This window comes from Barbatula barbatula, assembly GCF_947034865.1.
Source record: "Barbatula barbatula genome assembly, chromosome: 1".
Taxonomy (NCBI): domain Eukaryota; kingdom Metazoa; phylum Chordata; class Actinopteri; order Cypriniformes; family Nemacheilidae; genus Barbatula; species Barbatula barbatula.
The window spans coordinates 998,329-1,017,093 of NC_136766.1; the positions used below are offsets into that span (position 1 = coordinate 998,329).

The 18,765-nt window shown below is 38.2% G+C and overlaps 2 protein-coding genes across 2 annotated transcripts; both read left to right on the top strand.

Annotated features, from left to right (window-relative positions):
- Positions 1–3,117: 3,117 nt before the first annotated feature.
- On the top strand, positions 3,118–5,209 carry LOC306897788 (macrophage mannose receptor 1; the record flags this gene model as incomplete). Its single annotated transcript, XM_079462810.1, has 5 exons — positions 3,118–3,148; positions 3,649–4,020; positions 4,530–4,865; positions 4,959–5,050; positions 5,120–5,209. The coding sequence occupies 5 exons, from the start codon at positions 3,118–3,120 to the stop codon at positions 5,207–5,209; spliced, it is 921 nt and encodes a 306-aa protein (XP_079318936.1).
- Positions 5,210–16,437: 11,228 nt separating this feature from the next.
- LOC306897791 (putative C-type lectin domain family 20 member A) lies at positions 16,438–18,206 on the top strand (the record flags this gene model as incomplete). Its single annotated transcript, XM_079462813.1, has 6 exons — positions 16,438–16,492; positions 16,599–16,667; positions 16,949–17,320; positions 17,445–17,780; positions 17,869–17,960; positions 18,060–18,206. Exons 2-6 carry the CDS (start codon positions 16,631–16,633, stop codon positions 18,204–18,206), a joined length of 984 nt encoding a protein of 327 aa, XP_079318939.1. The 5' UTR covers positions 16,438–16,492; positions 16,599–16,630.
- Positions 18,207–18,765: the final 559 nt, after the last annotated feature.

Consider the following 18,765-nt stretch of genomic DNA (forward strand, 5'->3'; position numbering starts at 1 on the left):
TAGTTTTGAAAATTAACATTATGTAGAATAATGTATCTGTTTTAGTGTAAAGAATAGTGTTCTGTTATTTAAGCATTTATAATGTTCAATTGTTTAATAAAAAAGTCTTCTTGTTGAATTGTCTTTTGTTCTTTTATTATAAAGAGAATAAAAAGCTTACCTGAGTGTAATGGCAAGCCTCTGCTTGGGCTCGATAGGATCACGGAAATTGGTTGTCTGCCTCGTCAGGTCCAGTCCGACAATAGACAGAATCTCCTCCATTTGTTCCGCTGACATCTGAAAGTAATTCAGATGTTTTTCTGAATCAAGTTGCAACTCTGCAACGAGGTGACAATAAGCTGTGAAAGTTTTTCTTCTTTGATTCAGGGGGTGAACCCACCATCGTCTGTTTCTCCTCCTGCGAATTCTTAAAAGAAGAAGGGCCGCAATGGCTTTTCTTCTGTCAACAACTCGTACTGTAAAAGAACAAATAGTAGTGGAAATTTAATTTAATTTATCTGATACCATGTCACAATCTGGTGTCCAGTAAATAGAACATTCAGGGGTTTTCAGAGACACCAAATCTTTTGAGGTTTAACTCTGACATTTATATAGCCTAGTGATCAAATTTAGCACTTTTGAAATGTATCATATTTTCATATTAATGTAAATAATATGATAATATATTGTAAGCTAATCATCTTTTATTTGAACTTCTTTTCAAATTGAATTTCACACGTTATGGGGTTTTCTCCAGAGGACAGGGCATTGATTTCATACATGTCCACTGTAGAAAACATCAGGACTTAAATCATGTTTATAATGCATTTTTGGAGAAACAACAAGTGAATATTGAAATAAATTATACATTAATATTCCCAATAAGTATGAGATATAATTACAAAAATTTAGCAAATGAATACTCCAATTACACTACTTTTTTTCCATTAAATCTTGCTCCAAGAAAATGCTTATTATATCCAATGAAAAGATACATTGCATTGAATGGGAATATTAATTTATGTCCATCTTAAACACATATTGCATAAAGTAAACTCGTGCATCAATTGATTACGTTACATCTTTAATAACATATCTGAGAATCATCTTAATACGAATTGCGGGTCGTATTAAACCCCAAAATGTATTGGTGACTGAATTATTTTTGTTTTTTATGCTCTTAACAATGTGATTAAAATTGGAAAAAAATATGACACACTACAATAACAACGTAGTCTAGTGTGTCATCTGAGTGACGATCCAACATCAGGTAATAAGGTTACAAAACATTTGGAAATGTTATTTAAATAAACAGACAGCCCACTTACTCATTTTTCAGATTTTGGAAGGTATAGGTTATTTGATAAAAGTTTAAACTTGTCGTGAATACAAGACCCTTGTCTGTCGGCGGCCTCCCTCTACGTCACCTATAGCAGTAGCAGCGCACCAGTGCCTCGTCAGGCACAGTGCTGGTGTGCAAAGATACAGAAAACGCCACGCAACAGAAAAGCCACGCTCACGCCACGCATCCAGTGTGTCACAGGCCTTAGTCTCGGTACACGTCAATGCCATCTTTAACTCACAATAAAATACCTCCTCATAAGGAAACGTATATCATCCTTGAAGGTCGCTTATAGCCGGGGCACAATGGAAACCAAAGACTCAATGTGTTTGATCAGAAACCTAGATTCTAGAATCTCACACTCATACACTGAACGCTTGCAGGCAGAAGGAGCTCTCGCACTATCTAGATCCAATCTAAACCTTCATCCATTCAATTCATTAATTCACGTTATTGTGTTTTAAGCTTTAAATCAACTTATCCACGGCCGCATTGCCCAACACCACAGTCTTTGGTCCAGACAAGGGCCGCATGCGCGCTGGGACTTTTCTTTCTTCCTCACAATACTTGTTGCAATTGTCCTTTTTTCAGGATTGTCAAAGCAAAATGTCACTTAATCTGAACGTTAACTATCGAGATATAGTGTGTTTGACTGCTAGTTTATTTATTTTAGCTCTATGAATGCAAACGCAAATGTCCTGGACATCATGACCTTCATGAGTTTTACATAAACATATAAAACCAGAGAATCCTGAAGTGACACAGAGGATTTTCTATCACTAACATGTTTCTACCGCTGTAATGGATTAACAGACAGAAGCCAGAGTACATCAAATGTAAATGTATAAACATTTCAAACGCTTGATTTCATATAAAGCGACGTCAATCATTTTGACTTTTGATGTTTTTACAATTCAATACAATTGTTATTTACACCGTTGACTTAAGATGTAATTTCACCCCGCCGGTGAATGAATTTGGATAATGGTGATTCATTGCTTTCTTATGCAAAAGTTCAGGGAAACGTGACTAAAGCGGCCATGCTGGTCAAGCGGGTCAAGGTGTTTGGAACGTCCCGAGTGCATCTTCTGATGGCCATTCAAAATGAATTTGTTTGTTGCTTAGTGTTTTCATAATGTCCATTAGAGTTTATAAACCGGCCGTTAAAAGCTTTGAGTTGAAGTGGCCAGGTCGGTTTGAGGCGAGGTCATCTTGTTTGTTTTGCTAACTAGTCTCCGGTTCCAAACATTTCCATAAGTCAAATCGACAAATGACATCTGACGATCGGGCTTGACTTTATGAAGACGCCTGACCCAAGTGAATCAAATCCTGCAGGAGATGGGAAATCTGTGATCGTTTCTATCAATCTCAAACTTTATTTGATCAAAAATGGTATTTGAGTCAAAAGACTCATGTTGCCAGCAAACTTAGACTTGTTAGTCAGTCTGTGAGTTTCATATGCCACACAAAAGGTTTTGCATAAAATGCGATACCTGCGCAACTCTTCATGCGCATCAAAGGAATATATATGGAGTCAAAAGTGAGTTTGCACAGCATCCGTCCGTCTGAAGCTCCAGCTCTGTTCAGTGTTGCAGGTAAATGACTCAAGTGCTTTCTGCAGGAGAATATTTAAGGGTTTGTTGTCATGTAATCAAAATATTCTATCACTTATGACTACAGCTATTTTATTAAGAGGCACATTGTGTCTGTAGCGAATGTTTCTGATGTTTTAGGATGTGATGTATCATTCACATATAAGATTTCAACTGTATTTCACTGAAGAACCACCAGAAGAGATGATGCTGATTCAGATCCAGATTCTGCTCGGTGAGTGAAGCGTTTCTTTTAGCGTGCTATTGGTACACTTGATTTGAACTTTAAGTACACTTTTGATGTACTTCTCAGAAATATCCTTAAAATGACTCTTGGGTTTACTTTAATATTTCACGACTAAAATCGAATCCAATCGTAACAAACTATTTCATTGGAAAGGTCTCAGACTCTTGAGCAAATATAAATGATGTAGGAGTAGTAATTTATTCATTTATGACCAGAGTGAGAATAAAAAAGGTTAAATGCTGCTTAATGTCACAGTGGAGCACTGAAGTTATGCAATATACAGTAATTCCATTTGAATCCCACAAACTTTACATCATTGCACAGCTCTAAGAATGTAGCTTTATATTTCTTACTGTTTTCAATAGAAATCACATAGTAAAAGCAATTTTCTCAAATGTCACTTAATGGTGAACTAATATTTCATTAGCTCGAATATACAGTACACAGATCAAATGAAAGCGTTTAAGCATGCTTTATTTTCCGGCCAGGAGTGGTGTGGAAGATCTGCTGCGCTCCACAGGCGTTCATTCTGATCCCAGAGCAGAAGATCTGGACGGACGCTCGGTCATACTGCAGGGAGAATCATCTGGACCTGGCCACCGTTCAGAGCAACGACGATCGCTCCATGATCCAGGCGGCGGCGGATGACGGGAATCTCGAGTCTTATGCCTGGATCGGGCTGCACGACGGCCTGAGCACCTGGTGTTGGTCTTACGGGAAGCAGGCGATACGCTTTGCGAATTGGAAGTCCCAGGGGTCCAACAGGGGCCTGACACAAGACGCTTGTGCGTTTATAACCAGCATTGGACAATGGATTGACACGGACTGCGCTGAACGCAGATTCTTTGTTTGCTACCAAAGTGAGACATTCCTCTTCTCTCTTTAACTCACAACCTGCTTAAGTAGTGATATGCTCATAAAAAGCATTATTTACATACACAGATACGTTGACTGCAAGTCATACTTCACCTAAAGACGAACATTCTGTCGATTGTTTCAAACCTGTATGATTCTCTTTGTCCTGCTGAACACACAGGACGATATTTGGAAGAATGTAAGATCACAACACCCATTTACTGCCATAGTAGGAAAAAGAAATACTATGGGAGTCTATGGGGGGACAATCTTACCGATATGTTCCTGCGTGTTCAGCACAGGTCTGTAACGGTCTATAATGATGACAGATTAATAAATTAGTAAATGATGACATAATTAAAATCATTGGGTGTACTGTCACTTTGAGTCAATCTAATGAAATGCACATTAATTTTATTTTGAAGAAATGTTTTGTTGATTTTGTCGAATTAAGTCATCGTACAGTAATGCACTTAAAAAAGATCAAACTGTGAAATTGTCTAAATCCTTACAGAAAATAGCTTCATTCCGTATCACTTTATCCAAACCACTAAGAACTGGCTCGGCGCTCGGCAGCACTGCAGAACATACTTCACAGATTTAGCCTTAATAACAGATGTATTTGAGAACGGAGCTGTGCTCACTTCAACTGGAATGATGGGGGACGCATGGATCGGCTTGTCCAGGAACACGTGGCTGTGGTCTGACCGCACTCAAACATCACACCCGTCCATCACATGGATCAACACGCAGCCTGATAATCTGGAGGGAAGCGAATCGTGTGGTTACGTCCGTGCCGACGGAGCCATCGGTGATGACGTGTGCTCGGCTCCACGTCCGTTCTTCTGCAGTAAGATCTCTTATCTCTGATGTAATTTATCACGATGGGCGTTGTGTGTTCTTTTTCACTTAAGTTTGTATTCTCGTATATCTTTTTCATAAGGCCAAATCAGAAAGCGGCAAACGTTGATGGTGTCGGTGGAGGCAGATGATAATCTGACAGAGTTCACAGTGATGGCGGCCGTGGAAGAGAAGGTGAGTTCGCAGATGTCTGGATGAGCGTTGGATTTATTGATCTGGTTTAACTTTCAATCTTCTCTTTAGATAAATCAGGTCCTGTCAGCGAACGGGATGGACGCTGGATCCAACATTACACTGAGAACATATTCAAAACAAAACCACGTCACCGTGTAAAAAAGGAGCCATCCACCGTTTGATTGACTGGAATTGGTGTAGATGATCATTTATGTGACCTATTGAATATGAGCTGTTTACTATGTACTGTAAATGTTATGGTAAGAACCTCATTCGTTGGCTGACATCACAGCTTTGAGTTTGTATCTCAGTTAAGAGTTTGATCCTCTCAGACGTTAAAAAAAGAATTCTTGCATGTGTGATTCTAGCTAACAAAGTTAACATACAAACTGCAAACGTTTTGACGTCTTTAAACGTTTGACTTTAAGTTAGATTCATGCTTACATGTTTTTAGGCAGATTCACAGACAGGTCTTGAAAAAGATCAGCTCCTACAAAAGCACTAAACAAATGCAATATTCTCGCTGGTTTTAAGGAAATGTAAACACACGTTGTATTGTTTACATATTGAGGACTTTTCATTTTATTCTGTATAATGTAAAGCAATTTTTCTCTTTACTAATATAGACTGTTTCAGGGCAAATGTTCTGTGGCCCAAACTGAACTTCCTCTACATCTTTGCAAAGATTTAATAACTGTTGAGTAGTTTTCATACAATTTAATATAATAAAATAATAATATCAATAGAGATTGTATATAAAGTAAACTTTTATAAACCAAACCAGGTGCGTATCTAGTAAATAAAACCATCAGGGGCTAATTTAATGAATTTGGATTAGGTTGTACGAGTATATATATATATATCGTCTGTCTTTGTCTACTCTATTTCATTCTCTTGTGGACTTCTCCAAGTTCTTTATGATTATTTATCCATACTCTATTCACTCTACACTATTCAAGTCAAATTTAGTACATAATATGCAATAATTGTGTTGGAAACGGGCTATGAAGAGTTTTATTCTTAATCGGATGAGTTTATTTAATGTCGTGCACAGTTGTGTCGACCAAAACTTGTTGATATTGCACAGATAATACGTTTGGTTATTGAATACTAAAACAAAGATTGTTGTTCTGCATTGTTAGTTATTGACCTCATTTTTCATGTTATATTAATTTCTGTAATCTCTGTTTAATGCATTTTGCTTATACTGTGTGTTTGCATTATAGTGGTCTTTATTTTCTCAGTCTGCTCTCAGAATGCTGAGTGATTGACAAAAACACATTGATTTCTACCGTGTTTCATGTGGTCAAGGTCAGGCCAGTTACACCTGCAAAGAGCAAATGAAGGAAATGATGGATGGATGCATTTTGAATGAAAAGGTTCATATTGCAAACAAAATTTAAATGGAAAACAGTAGTAACTCGAATACACACAACATTTGCATAACAATGGATACAAAAAAGAGGGCAGCTAATGCAAATAAAAAACCTTTTAAAAGCATGATAAGAGTTAATCTAATAAAATTGAATAAAACACAGATTCCTTCAGCCATCGGTCTGTAGATCTGTCATTTTAAGTATTTTACTACCTCTTGAGATTCTAGAAAGGAAACTATTCTTGTATTTATTTAAATAGAATGTAAGGTTTGTCTACTATAAGAAAGTTTAGAAGTACTTTATACATTTACATTTACATTTAGTCATTTAGCAGACGCTTTTATCCAAAGCGACTTACAGATGAGGAAACATTGGAAGCAATTATAACAACATAGGCAACAAAATACATAAGTGCATCAAACTAGTCCATTAAAGCCTAGCACAGTATAAAAAGCTAAGAATAGTGAGGTTAGTAAGTGTTTTTTTATATAAAGAAGAAAAGGGAAAAGAATTAGGATAAATCAATCAGCGACGTGTTGACGGAAGAGATGCGTTTTAGGCGTTTTTTAAAATGGCAACCGAGTCTGCTGATCTTGTAGCAGCTGGTAGATCATTCCACCAATGTGGAACAGATCCAGTGAAGGTACGGGAGAGTGACTTTTTTCCTTTTTGGGATGGTACCACTAGTCGTTGTTCCTTTGCAGACCGCAGTGATCTGGCAGGAACATAGATCTGCATTAGCGAGTGGAGATACGATGGTGCAGATCCGGTGTTGGTCTTGTAGGCCAGGAGCAAAGCCTTGAACTTTATGCGGGCGGCAACAGGGAGCCAGTGTAACCTGATGAAGAGCGGAGTTACATGCGCTCTCTTCGGTTCATTGAAGACCACTCTTGCCGCCGCATTCTGGATCATCTGGAGGGGTTTGATTGTGTCCAGCCAGAAGCGCATTGCAATAATCCAGTTTGGACAGGACAAGAGCCTGGACTAGGACTTGCGTAGAGTGCTCCGATAGGAAAGGTCTAATTTTCCTAATGTTGTAGAGGATGAATCTACAGGACCGGGTGGTGCTGGCAACATGACTTGTGAGGTTAAGCTGATCATCGATTACCACTCCCAGGTTTCTGGCTGTGCTGGACAGTGTAATCGTTGATGAGCCTAGTTGAATGGCTCTTTATACTTTATCTATTTAGCTGACCCCTAGTTCCGTCCCCTCTGGCCGCCTCCAGCAGCTCGTCTTTTTCCTGAAATAATTGTACAGCTATATCTCTCTTTTACAAATTTGAACAAACCTTAATACTCTTCAAATATAGGACGTATGCAATACTACTGTATATGTAGCATGTCTGGAACGGACTCCCGAACACAAACAAACACACAACCACTCAATAATGTGGTCCAATGTTTGTTTTTCTTTTTAATCTGTAACAAATAGAGATCAGAGAAAAATAGAGAACAGAGAAAAAATATTCTGCCTAGTTTTTATTTAAACAGTTGCCTGCAGATGACTATAGTTGGGAGCTATTGCTGGAAAACACAGCATGAAGCATTACCAAGCAAATGCTTTATTGTACAGTCATAATTTTGGGTTCTAACGGAGGTTACACTTTGAGCTACTCTATTCCTTCTCCAAATTCACTGTCAATTATTGCTGACACATAGTAACTGAAGCATCAACACATTATAGTGTTGAAAAAACACAATTCTTGAAACTATACTTTGTGCAAATAAAGAGACTATAGACTAAGTGCTATGGTAATAAAATACTTCTTAATATTAGAACAAACATAAATATATATATAAATCCCACACTGTTTACAAATTGTTTAATTATATCACAGGTTATTGGCAACATGCCACTCGTTATAACAATCACGGATTGGCAAAAAACACAAAGGCACATCACATGAAGAACATTTTACAGGAGTCTTTGCATGGCAGCGCCTGCACCTCAGGCGGCATGTGGTGCTGTCTCCACTGATATGCACAGGCTTGTGATCGCTCTGTGTGGAGTGGGCGACGGAGCGGCTATGTCAGCAGTGTCTCCCTGAATGCCTTCTGGTGCATTGCTACCTCCCCTTTAACATTTGTGATATGCTTGTATATAAGGAAGGCATTCACAATGGCAATGTCTAAGAAGTGATAAAAAAGGTCTTATACCACTTCTGGGTTTTGTGGATCACCTCTTAATAGCTGATGAGGGCATCAGAAAGGTCCACTCCACCCATGCACCTGTATGGACATATAAAACAACAATGAGCCACATATTTTATTCATTTCAGATAGCATAATATATTGTTGATCATAAAATACATACCGGTTGTAGTTCTTCACTGTTGGTGGAACACAGATGTCCTTCAACACCCAGTGCCCATCTGCGACTCAGACTCTCCACTGAACATGGGCTGTGTGGAGTGTTGAACACATGAACACATCCCTTGTGTCTCGCCACTGGACAAAGAGGAGGGGGTCCTTTCTCATCCATCGGATGGTGCCACAGGGAGATTTAGAGTCCAGACTATTTCTTTTGGATTTTGGAAAGGGAGGGACTTGTGTAGGAGTTGTCTACATACAGCTTGTATCCAGTGCCAAGCAACTGTGTGTCAACAAGCTCCATGACAGACTCATAACTGAGTCCCTTGCCACTGTTTCCCTGCAGCAACAAAAAGTGTGTAGCCATTGCTGGAGTCTGCAAAAACAAAAAGTTTATACCCCCAGTGAACAGGCTTATTTTTCATGTATTGTTTTAGCCCAATACATGCTTTAGAGTCAAGTCAAGTCAAGTCAGCTTTATTTATATAGCGCTTTTTACAATTTTCATTGTTACAAAGCAGCTGTACAAGAAAAAATGACTATAAGTAAAACATAAAAGGTTATGGAATTCAAAACACAGGTCAAATATCAGACACACAATAAATTACTATATGCAGAGTTAATTAAATAAGACTATCAAATTCTAGCAGCCCCCCCGGCCAGGCAAAACAGTGCAAAACAGTATGCAAACGGTGGAGAGGAACCCAAAACTCCATTGGAGGAGAAAAAAAACCTCAGATGTAAACCAGGCCTAACCAGGGGATTCCAGTTCCCCTCTGGCAAAAACTGCTGCCTCTGCACAAGCTCAACAGTGCTTGCACAACAAGGCGAAAATAAAAAAAAATTAGATTTAAAATTATCATTAATAATCTAATAGTGGCTGAAGTTTTGTAGGGACGTCACTTCCTTCGTCCAGCATTTGTCAGGTCTAGGAATGGATTGCGCCCTGCCCGCTCCGCTCTTGTAACCTTGGAACAATGAGACAAGACTGGCTGAGAGTAGAGTACTGTTCTGCACTCTTTGATGCAACAAATGCATCAGTTGTTATTGGAAGTGTCCCTGGTTCCGGTTGATCTAACTAGTGCAGCCTAGATCTTTGAAATACATATATTATGATAATCTAGTGTATGCAAGATTAAAAAGATGCGTCTTTAGTCTAGATTTAAACTGACAGAGTGTGTCCGCCTCCCGGACATTGCAGGGAAGACTGTTCCAAAGTTTAGGCGCTAGATAGGAAAAGGATCTGCCGCCTGCACTTGATTTTGAAATTCTAGGTATTACCAACTGACCTGACGCCTGAGAGCGTAATGCACGTGATGGACTATAATACGTAAGAAGTTCTCTCAAGTAGTGAGGAGCTAAACCATGCAAGGCTTTATAGGTAATAAGCAAGATTTTAAAATTTATGCGATGCTTTATAGGTAACCAGTGCAAGGTTGACAGAACCGGGCTAATATGCTCATACTTTTTTGTACGTGTAAGATCTCGAGCTGCCGCATTTTGGACCAGTTGGAGTTTTTGTAATAGGCCTGCAGGGCAACCACCTAAAAGTGCATTACAGTAATCTAGTCTTGATGTCATAAAGGCATGTATAAGCTTCTCCGCATCTGTTGATGACAGCATATGACGTAATTTAGATATATTTTTAAGATGGAAAAACGCAATCTTACAGGTTTTGGCGACCTGGTTCTCAAATGACAGAGTACTATCGAATATAAAGCCAAGATTCTTAGCTGAAGATGAGGGTTTTATGGAACATCCATCAATAGTTAAGCAGTATTCTTGGTTGTTACGTAGGGCGGTTTTCGGTCCGATAAGTAACACTTCAGTTTTGTCCGAGTTCAGTAATAAAAAATTGCTACTCATCCACTTTTTTATATCGACAATGCATTCCACTATTCGATGGAATTGCTGTGTTTCATGAGGCTTCGGGGAAATTTAAAGTTGTGTATCATCAGCATAGCAGTGAAAGCTTATTCCGTGTCGCTTTATTATATCTCCTAGGGGTAACATGTATAATGCGAAGAGCATAGGCCCTAGTACTGAGCCCTGTGGTACACCGTACTGGACTTGCGATTTGCGTGATACCTCATTGTTTATTTTTACATATTGGAAACGGTCGCATAAATAAGATCTAAGCCATTTCAAAGCTATTTCCTTAATACCGACATCATTTTCAAGTCTATGTAGGAGCATGCTGTGGTCAATGGTGTCGAATGCAGCACTAAGATCTAGCAGCACCAATAAGGAGATACAACCTCGGTCGGACGCCATAAACAGATCATTTGTAACTCTAATCAGAGCAGTCTCTGTACTGTAATGTGCTCTAAATCCAGACTGGAAATCTTCATTAATCTCATTCCTTTGGAGGAAGGAACATATTTGAGTTGAGACTACTTTTTCCAGAACTTTAGATAAGAAAGGTAGATTCGAAATAGGTCTATAGTTAACTAGTTCTCCAGGGTCCAGATGGGGTTTTTTGACAAGGGGCCTTATAACAGCTACCTTATATGCTTTAGGCACATGTCCTAATGTCAGAGATGAGTTAATAATGCTAAGTAGAGGATCTATAATTTCTGGGAGCATCTCTTTCAGAAGATTTGTAGGTATAGGGTCTAGCATGCATGTAGTCGATTTAGATGATCTAATGATTTTCGATAGTTCATCGTGATCTATAGTAGAAAATAAACGTAATTTCTCCTTAGGGGTGCTGTAGTAAGTCGTTTGTTCAGCGGGTTTCGCATCTGGTTGCATAGTTATAATTTTCTCTCGAATATCTTGGATTTTATTTGTGAAATAGTTCATAAAATCATCACTGCTATGCTGGTATACAGCATCAGAAGTCGCTGACGATTTATTTTTGGTTAATTTAGCCACTGTATCAAATAAAAACCTAGGGTTATGCTGGTTTTCTTCTATTAGTGATGAAATGTAGGCGGATCGAGACGTTTTTAGGGCTTTCCTGTATTTTTTTGTACTATCCTTCCAGGCAGTACGAAATACCTCTAATTTAGTCTTTTTAAAGTTGCGCTCCATTTTTCGTGCCGCTTTCTTTAGAGCCTGAGTGTGTTCATTTTTCCACGGTGTCGGTCTGTCATTTTTAATCTTCTTTAAGCGCAAGGGAGCAACTATGTCTAGCGTTTCCGAGAAGGTGGCATTAATATTTTCAATAGTAAAGTCAAGATCTTCAACGTTATTACTCATGCTAGAGATTTGAGACAATTCAGACAAATTATCAAGAAACGCACCAGGCAACCATCCGCTCATCTATTGATATTTCCTGGTCAGGGTGATAGTTTGCTTTGCATACGTCCCTTATTTCAACATACAGCGGCTTTATTTTGCACAGTCGATCAAATTCTGCCGTACCTCTTCTGTGCTCGTTGGCAGCATCCTCCACCAAGGTACTGATGTGAAGGGAGTGGCAGATCCTAAGAAACTTCTTTCCTGAGAGAAGATTTTCAGGGAATGGAAAGCTGTGGGGCAAGCCCCCCCTTGTTCAGATGCGTTCCGCGGCCCATGGCTGTACATATTACCTTAGGTCCGGGTGAATTGGTGGGTCTGAAGGTGGACTGTGGTGGTGTCACGTCTGAAATGTCAACATCATTCCATCTCTCTTCAGATGCTCTCTTCACTGCTTCTGCTGCCACGTCTCCCTCTTCCTCTTGGTCTTGGTCTTATCAACCAAAACACACAGTGAACCACCGACGGTACTGCCGAACAGCCGACGGTACAGCCGAATGCTAATAAACAAATAAATAAAATATGTAAATAAAATAATAAATCTGATTTACCATACCAAACATTTGTAATACATCACATTAATACTGTTATTAAAACACCACAATAGTGTATAGTACATTCACTGTATATTAGAATGCATAAACATATGCATTAATCCAGATATTTACATGTTATAACATGCTATGATGAAACAAATAATCAATTATAATACCATTTGTACACATAAATCCAAAGGAATTTAACGACATACCATGTGCTGGCCGCGCATCCATGAATCTGATTCCTTCCCCTTATAACTCTCTTCGTACAGAACACATTTATTAACAGTAAACCAGATCTCTTTTATTTCACTAAACAGAACTAATTACACATACCTGTAATAAATAGAGATCATCAGTGGATCAACGAGGTATCAGCTTCTCTCTCTCCTGTACACACTTATAATAGCAGACGAGCCAGTTAGCTTAGCACCATGATACATGTCATAAAATCATATTGCTACTCTCTTCATCACAACTAACATGCTCAAATCACACTTAGTGAGCAATAGTAATGCCTTACACGATAAAAATCATCACACCGTAATGTTCACGGAGAGAAGCAACATTGCGTGTGCTCATGAGCCTCGCGCACAGATAGACTGAGGCACGAGGGTAAACCCCTGAGGTGTTCCACTGATGATGCTCCCTCCCCAAACTATTTTAACATTATCAACAATAATCTGAACACAAGTTTGTGAGGTTCATTGATCCATTCTTCTAAATATAAAACTTAATATAAACTACGGAAGCCGTAAAGTGCCAAACAAAACAACAAATCTAAAAGCCAAAAAACGAATCCCAAATCACAATTACAAATCTGAAAACTGGAGGATTTTTATTGTGGTTTAAACGTGCTTTTACATTTAATATGCTTTATGATTTCATTATTGATCACTAACTGTGCATAATATGTTGAAAATATAACCAGTGTGTGAGTTGAGTTAAGGGCTGATTTTGAGTGAACTTTCTGTACCAGAATAATATGTGTGTGTGTGTAAAAATCAAATTACGCAGAGCTCGTCGAATTTGGTGAGGTATGGGGTCTCCACAAATGGTCAGGAAAAGCAGTGTGAGCTGGTTGGCTGAGGCAGAACAAAGAAGAGAAAGCGGATTGGACGTGTTCCCAGGATTCCACGTCCGAGAAAGGACATCAGCTTCTCGGACTAAGAAAAGATATCATAAATATTATAAATACCATGTAAAATTGTTCTCCGGTGTGGGCCCTTTGTAAGACGTCGCTTCTTTGTGTGAGACGTGTGCTTCTGAGGCTACCCACCCAGCAGCTGTTGTATTTTTGAATCTTCTGATCAATAAACTTCAAGATTTTACTTTGACTGGCCTCCCTCCAATTCTGAACACGCAGAACATTGAAGAATTGTTCATCAAAACGCAACACCAAATCTGAAAACACATTAACAAACCATAAAGCGCAATAACAAATCAGAAAACACAACGACAAGTCAGAAAACACAACGACAAGTCAGAAAACACAACGACAAGTCAGAAAACACAACGACAAGTCAGAAAACACAACGACAAGTCAGAAAACACAACGACAATTCGGTCAAACCGGAAAATGTAGGTCTTTTGTGTGACCGGGGTAGTTACTGCTGATTGGACGGAACCCCAGTCAATCAAGATAAACAGCCGGGTGTGTGTTTTCAGAGAAAATAATGGAGTTTGTTCAGCACTACTTTCAAGAAGGACATTCTTATGGTGTGATTTGAATGGCGGGATCGTATGATTGCAACACTAGCAAGTGAACGTTAGCATTCTCCAAATGAACTACTCTGCCTTTAACATGAGATTGGCAGAAGCTGCATGTGATACTTGATCTTTAACTATTGAAATACACTGAAGTATACATCCAAAGAGTCTCTGTTTGATGGAAAAGATCACCAGCTGAGCAAAAACACAAAATTCTATTTGTATAGTAAAATACTGCGGAAGAATGATGTGCAAGTATATTGTGATAATGTAATGTTTACAGTGTTGTTACTTTGAAGAGACGTCATGTGTGTTTTGCATTGAACTCATTTACGTCTGAACAGCAGCAGTCGCACAACATCTTAAGTTGAGTTCAATGTCAAACAAGGTCATTCATTTGCATGAAGTGACTTTAACGATTCTTCTTTGCTTCTGCTTCCAAATGACGTCTAACTGCAGGAGTACAGATGTAATGATGTCATTTGCATTCATTATTCTTTCCGATGGAAGTTTAAATGAGGATGTTTTGTTCAATAATTCTTATGCCTTCATTGAACTTTCTGAATGTATAACACTCGGTATACATAGTATACATAGTAGATATACATTATACTCTAATAATCGTATACATGTAATGGACGGTGACATTATTACTGTCTGCTACTATAACAACAACAACAACATTTAATAGCAAAGCATTGTGCTCATATCATCATTTCATCCAGTCACCATATCAGTTTCGGCCGATAAAGGTCATTTATTAATGTTATCTGTATCGGGCAATAATAACATTTAGGCAAATATATTATAGCCTATAAATGATGAATCTTTCCTCGGATTAAACTTCTTCAGCTGCTCACAGTTATAATCCAGAACAGTTGTGTCTTTCTGTCGTGATCATTCACTTACTGATATAAGCAAAACATTGTTGATGTAGATTCAGTATGTAGATAATTATGAATGTGTGAATTATAGGAACAAAAGCTTATTGTTTGAATCAGACTGCTGTCTGAATGCTTTCTTTCTGGAGACCTGTTAGACTCGTGGATATTAAGAACACTTGTCTGGGTTGCTCTGAAAGAACATCCATAAAATAAACATTATACCAGAAACATTTAAAAGTTACAGAATCCAAGAAGTAGGCTTGGTACATGATTTTCAGATGGAAATTAATACTTTTCACTCTCAGAAAATGTTACATTAATATTGAGATATTGGCAAATATATCTGTGATCGGCTTCCAATGTGTAAGAATCATCGGTTATCGGCCAACATGTACAGTGCATCGGTGGATCCCTAGTATGAAGTCTTGTCTTTCTAAAGTGACATAATTTATTGCATTGACACGTGAATTTATTTTCCTTCAACTACACGAGACCCCGAGAACATTTCTACTGGATAAGCTATTCAGTAACTTCATACACAGTGCAGGTTTACGTCTTCAGAGCATCTCATCGTTGGTTTCAATGTTAAACAAGGTCATTACTTTGCATGAAGTGAATCCAAAGATTTTTTCTTCCAGTGATTTTACATATTTTCCAAATGACTGCAGGGTTGAATAAGACAAGTCCGATTTCTGAGGACCAGTAACAAACGAGTTAAAAAAATGTAATATAAAAGTCAGACTTTAGAGAGATAACACTAAGAGAGAAAAGTGGAATTGTCATACTGTACAACGCTCTTAAACATAAAGGTGCTTTAAAGGTTCTTCACAGCGATGCCACAGAAGAGTCTGTTCTCACCACCAAGAACCTTTTGTGAAGCAGAAATGTTCTTCAGATGTTAAAGGTTCTTTATGGAAACAAAGAGCACGAAGAATCTTTCTTCATAAGAGTGTAGTTACTTTTACAAAATAAGAGTAAACCAAACTGCTGAATGTAAATGAACTAATAATAATAATGTTCAGATGAGTGTGTTTTATCATAGAAAAGCATGCGACCGTCACAGAAAGAGCATCATGCTGCCGATGATATTCAAGCTGCTGCGACTCCTTTTACAATTCTTATTACACATAAAAAAGAAATAATCTCAAGTCGCTCTCAAGGATAAAAAATACAGATTTTGTATACTGTACATGGAAAAACATCCAACAGATATAGTTATAAACAGAAATAAATGAAAGAAACCTTTCTATTCATTTAAAAAATCGACATGTGGGTGGGGCTTTACATATCTGACTGTGAAATTTCCATCTTTGTGCTACAAAGCCATTTAAAGAAACCAGCAACAGGACCATAAACACAAAAAGACGACTCGTCTTACAGGTACAACATCATTTCATTTCTGAGAATTCAGTTATGAGTTTCCAGAATAATATCTAAAAACTGTTATCCCATGGGACTTTTATATTGTATTTTTATTACTTTTCAGTGTAAATCAATTGGTCTGCTTGCTGCACAAATATGAAGGAATTGTTTCTCTATATCCTTTCTTTTGCAGGTAAGCTAAAACCATTACATTCAACTTTAAAAACAGATGTTTACATGTTTAACATTGGACATAAAGTGATATTTAAGACTAGATGCACTCTTCCAAAGGTCTTTCTGAAACCGTAAAAAACTCACTTCACTTTTGCACTTGAAAAGACTTGAAAGTGTTCAATCCTGAGCTGTCAAATAAATGACATAATGTACCGATTAATTCAGTTAAATTTACTAACACCGATGTGTTTGCGGAGAAAATGTCTATAATAGCCTAAGATGTTTGTCTGGTGTTGGCAGGACTGGTGTGTGTAGGTTGGTGTAAACCGCGCGAGTATATTCTGATCAAACAGCTGAAGACGTGGACGGACGCACAAGCTTACTGCAGATTGAATCACTATGATCTGGCCACCGTTCAGACGGCTGAAGATGAGATCAATCTGCGTCAGACCGCCAGTGAGAACGCCTTTACTTCATACGGCTGGATCGGACTCTACAATGACATCAACGGCTGGAGATGGTCTCATCAGGACGAGAGCGTCATTTATAGCAACTGGCATCCTGGTTTCCCGGATAACTACGGTTCAGGAGAAGAGTGTGTTGCAATGAGAAACGACGGATACTGGTTTGACTTCTACTGTACTCAGACGAGATGGTCTTTGTGTTACGAGGGTGAGTAACATGTCACTCTTTTTAAATAGGATTTCAATCGTCTCCTCATCAGGGATCATTCTTAAAGTTAAAGGATTGGTTCACCTCCCAAAAAATTTGAATGTACATTAATGCCTTTTCACAGATAAGAACAGCACAGTGAAATATTACCTTGTCACAGACTATATGACGTGGAGCGACGCTCAGCAAAACTGCAGAAATCGCTATACAGACCTGGTCACCATTAGAAATGAAACTGAAATTACAAAGTTGAAAAGTGTGATGTATCCCGCGGCAGAGGTTTGGATTGGATTATTCAGGGACGACTGGAAGTGGTGTGACCGGTCCAATCTTTCTGCCTCCAATGAAGCGGCTGCTAAGATTCTTAATGGAGGAAATGAAAACTGTGCTACATCAACTAATACCGGCTACTTTGACGATTGGTTATGCACGACAACTTTTAACTTCTACTGTAGTACCAGTAGGTCTCATCTCAACAGTTTATCCATTGTTCACATTTGACCAAATCATTGACTGACTTAATATTCATGTTTGTGTGTAAATCACAGCAAAGGTGAAGCGGCAGATCATGAGGTTGCAGGTGACATCACAGGTGGGAAACATGGATGATGCTCGACTGCAGACACTGGTGATGAAGAAGGTCAATAAAAACAAAAACATGACAGAACATGCTTTCATCATTGTAATCCGTTCACATCATTGGAACAGTGAGTGAGTGAAGTGTGTTTGTGTTGTTCAGTTACAGCAGACACTGGACGGACTGACGGAAATTGAGGATTTGAAAATGAAATGGAGGAAGCAAAAGAACGGAAACGTCTTTAAGAAGCAAATCGATTTATCAAAAAGTGCCAATGGAAGCTCCTTTTGCGAGGCCGCATCATACTAAGAATTCAAAAGATTTCACAATAACAACATTAGCACAGTATAGTACATTTGGGAAAATCGTCCAATTCATTTTTCATTTAGTCTTTTTTCAGTCAGTTAATGAAAGTACGAGTGCAGTGAGACAGAGAGAGAATTTATAACCACTGTGACTCTTAAAGCTTCATGTTCCAGCAGCTGTGCTGAAGTGTCTTTCAGATACTGACGCTAAATTATTGTGTGTGAAATGTAAAAAACTTTTCATGTTTATACAGATTGTTTATGAATATTTGAAATACAGTTAAAAAAATCGAAATGACAGGAAAATACCGCAAATTTACAATTTTGAAAAACATGTAATCATACAGAGAAAAACGTTATCTTACAGTTTATTTCTAATGCCCCAGCTGCCATCAAATTTTAGTTTTGTTTTTACATTATAATTTTGCAATAGGGTCAAAAAATATAAAATTACAGAAAAAGGCAGTACATTTACAAGAAAAATGGGGGAAATAATTTATAATATATCTTCATATCTTTTACAAGAAAAAAATCTGTAATTTTCCGCATTATTTCTGTCGCTC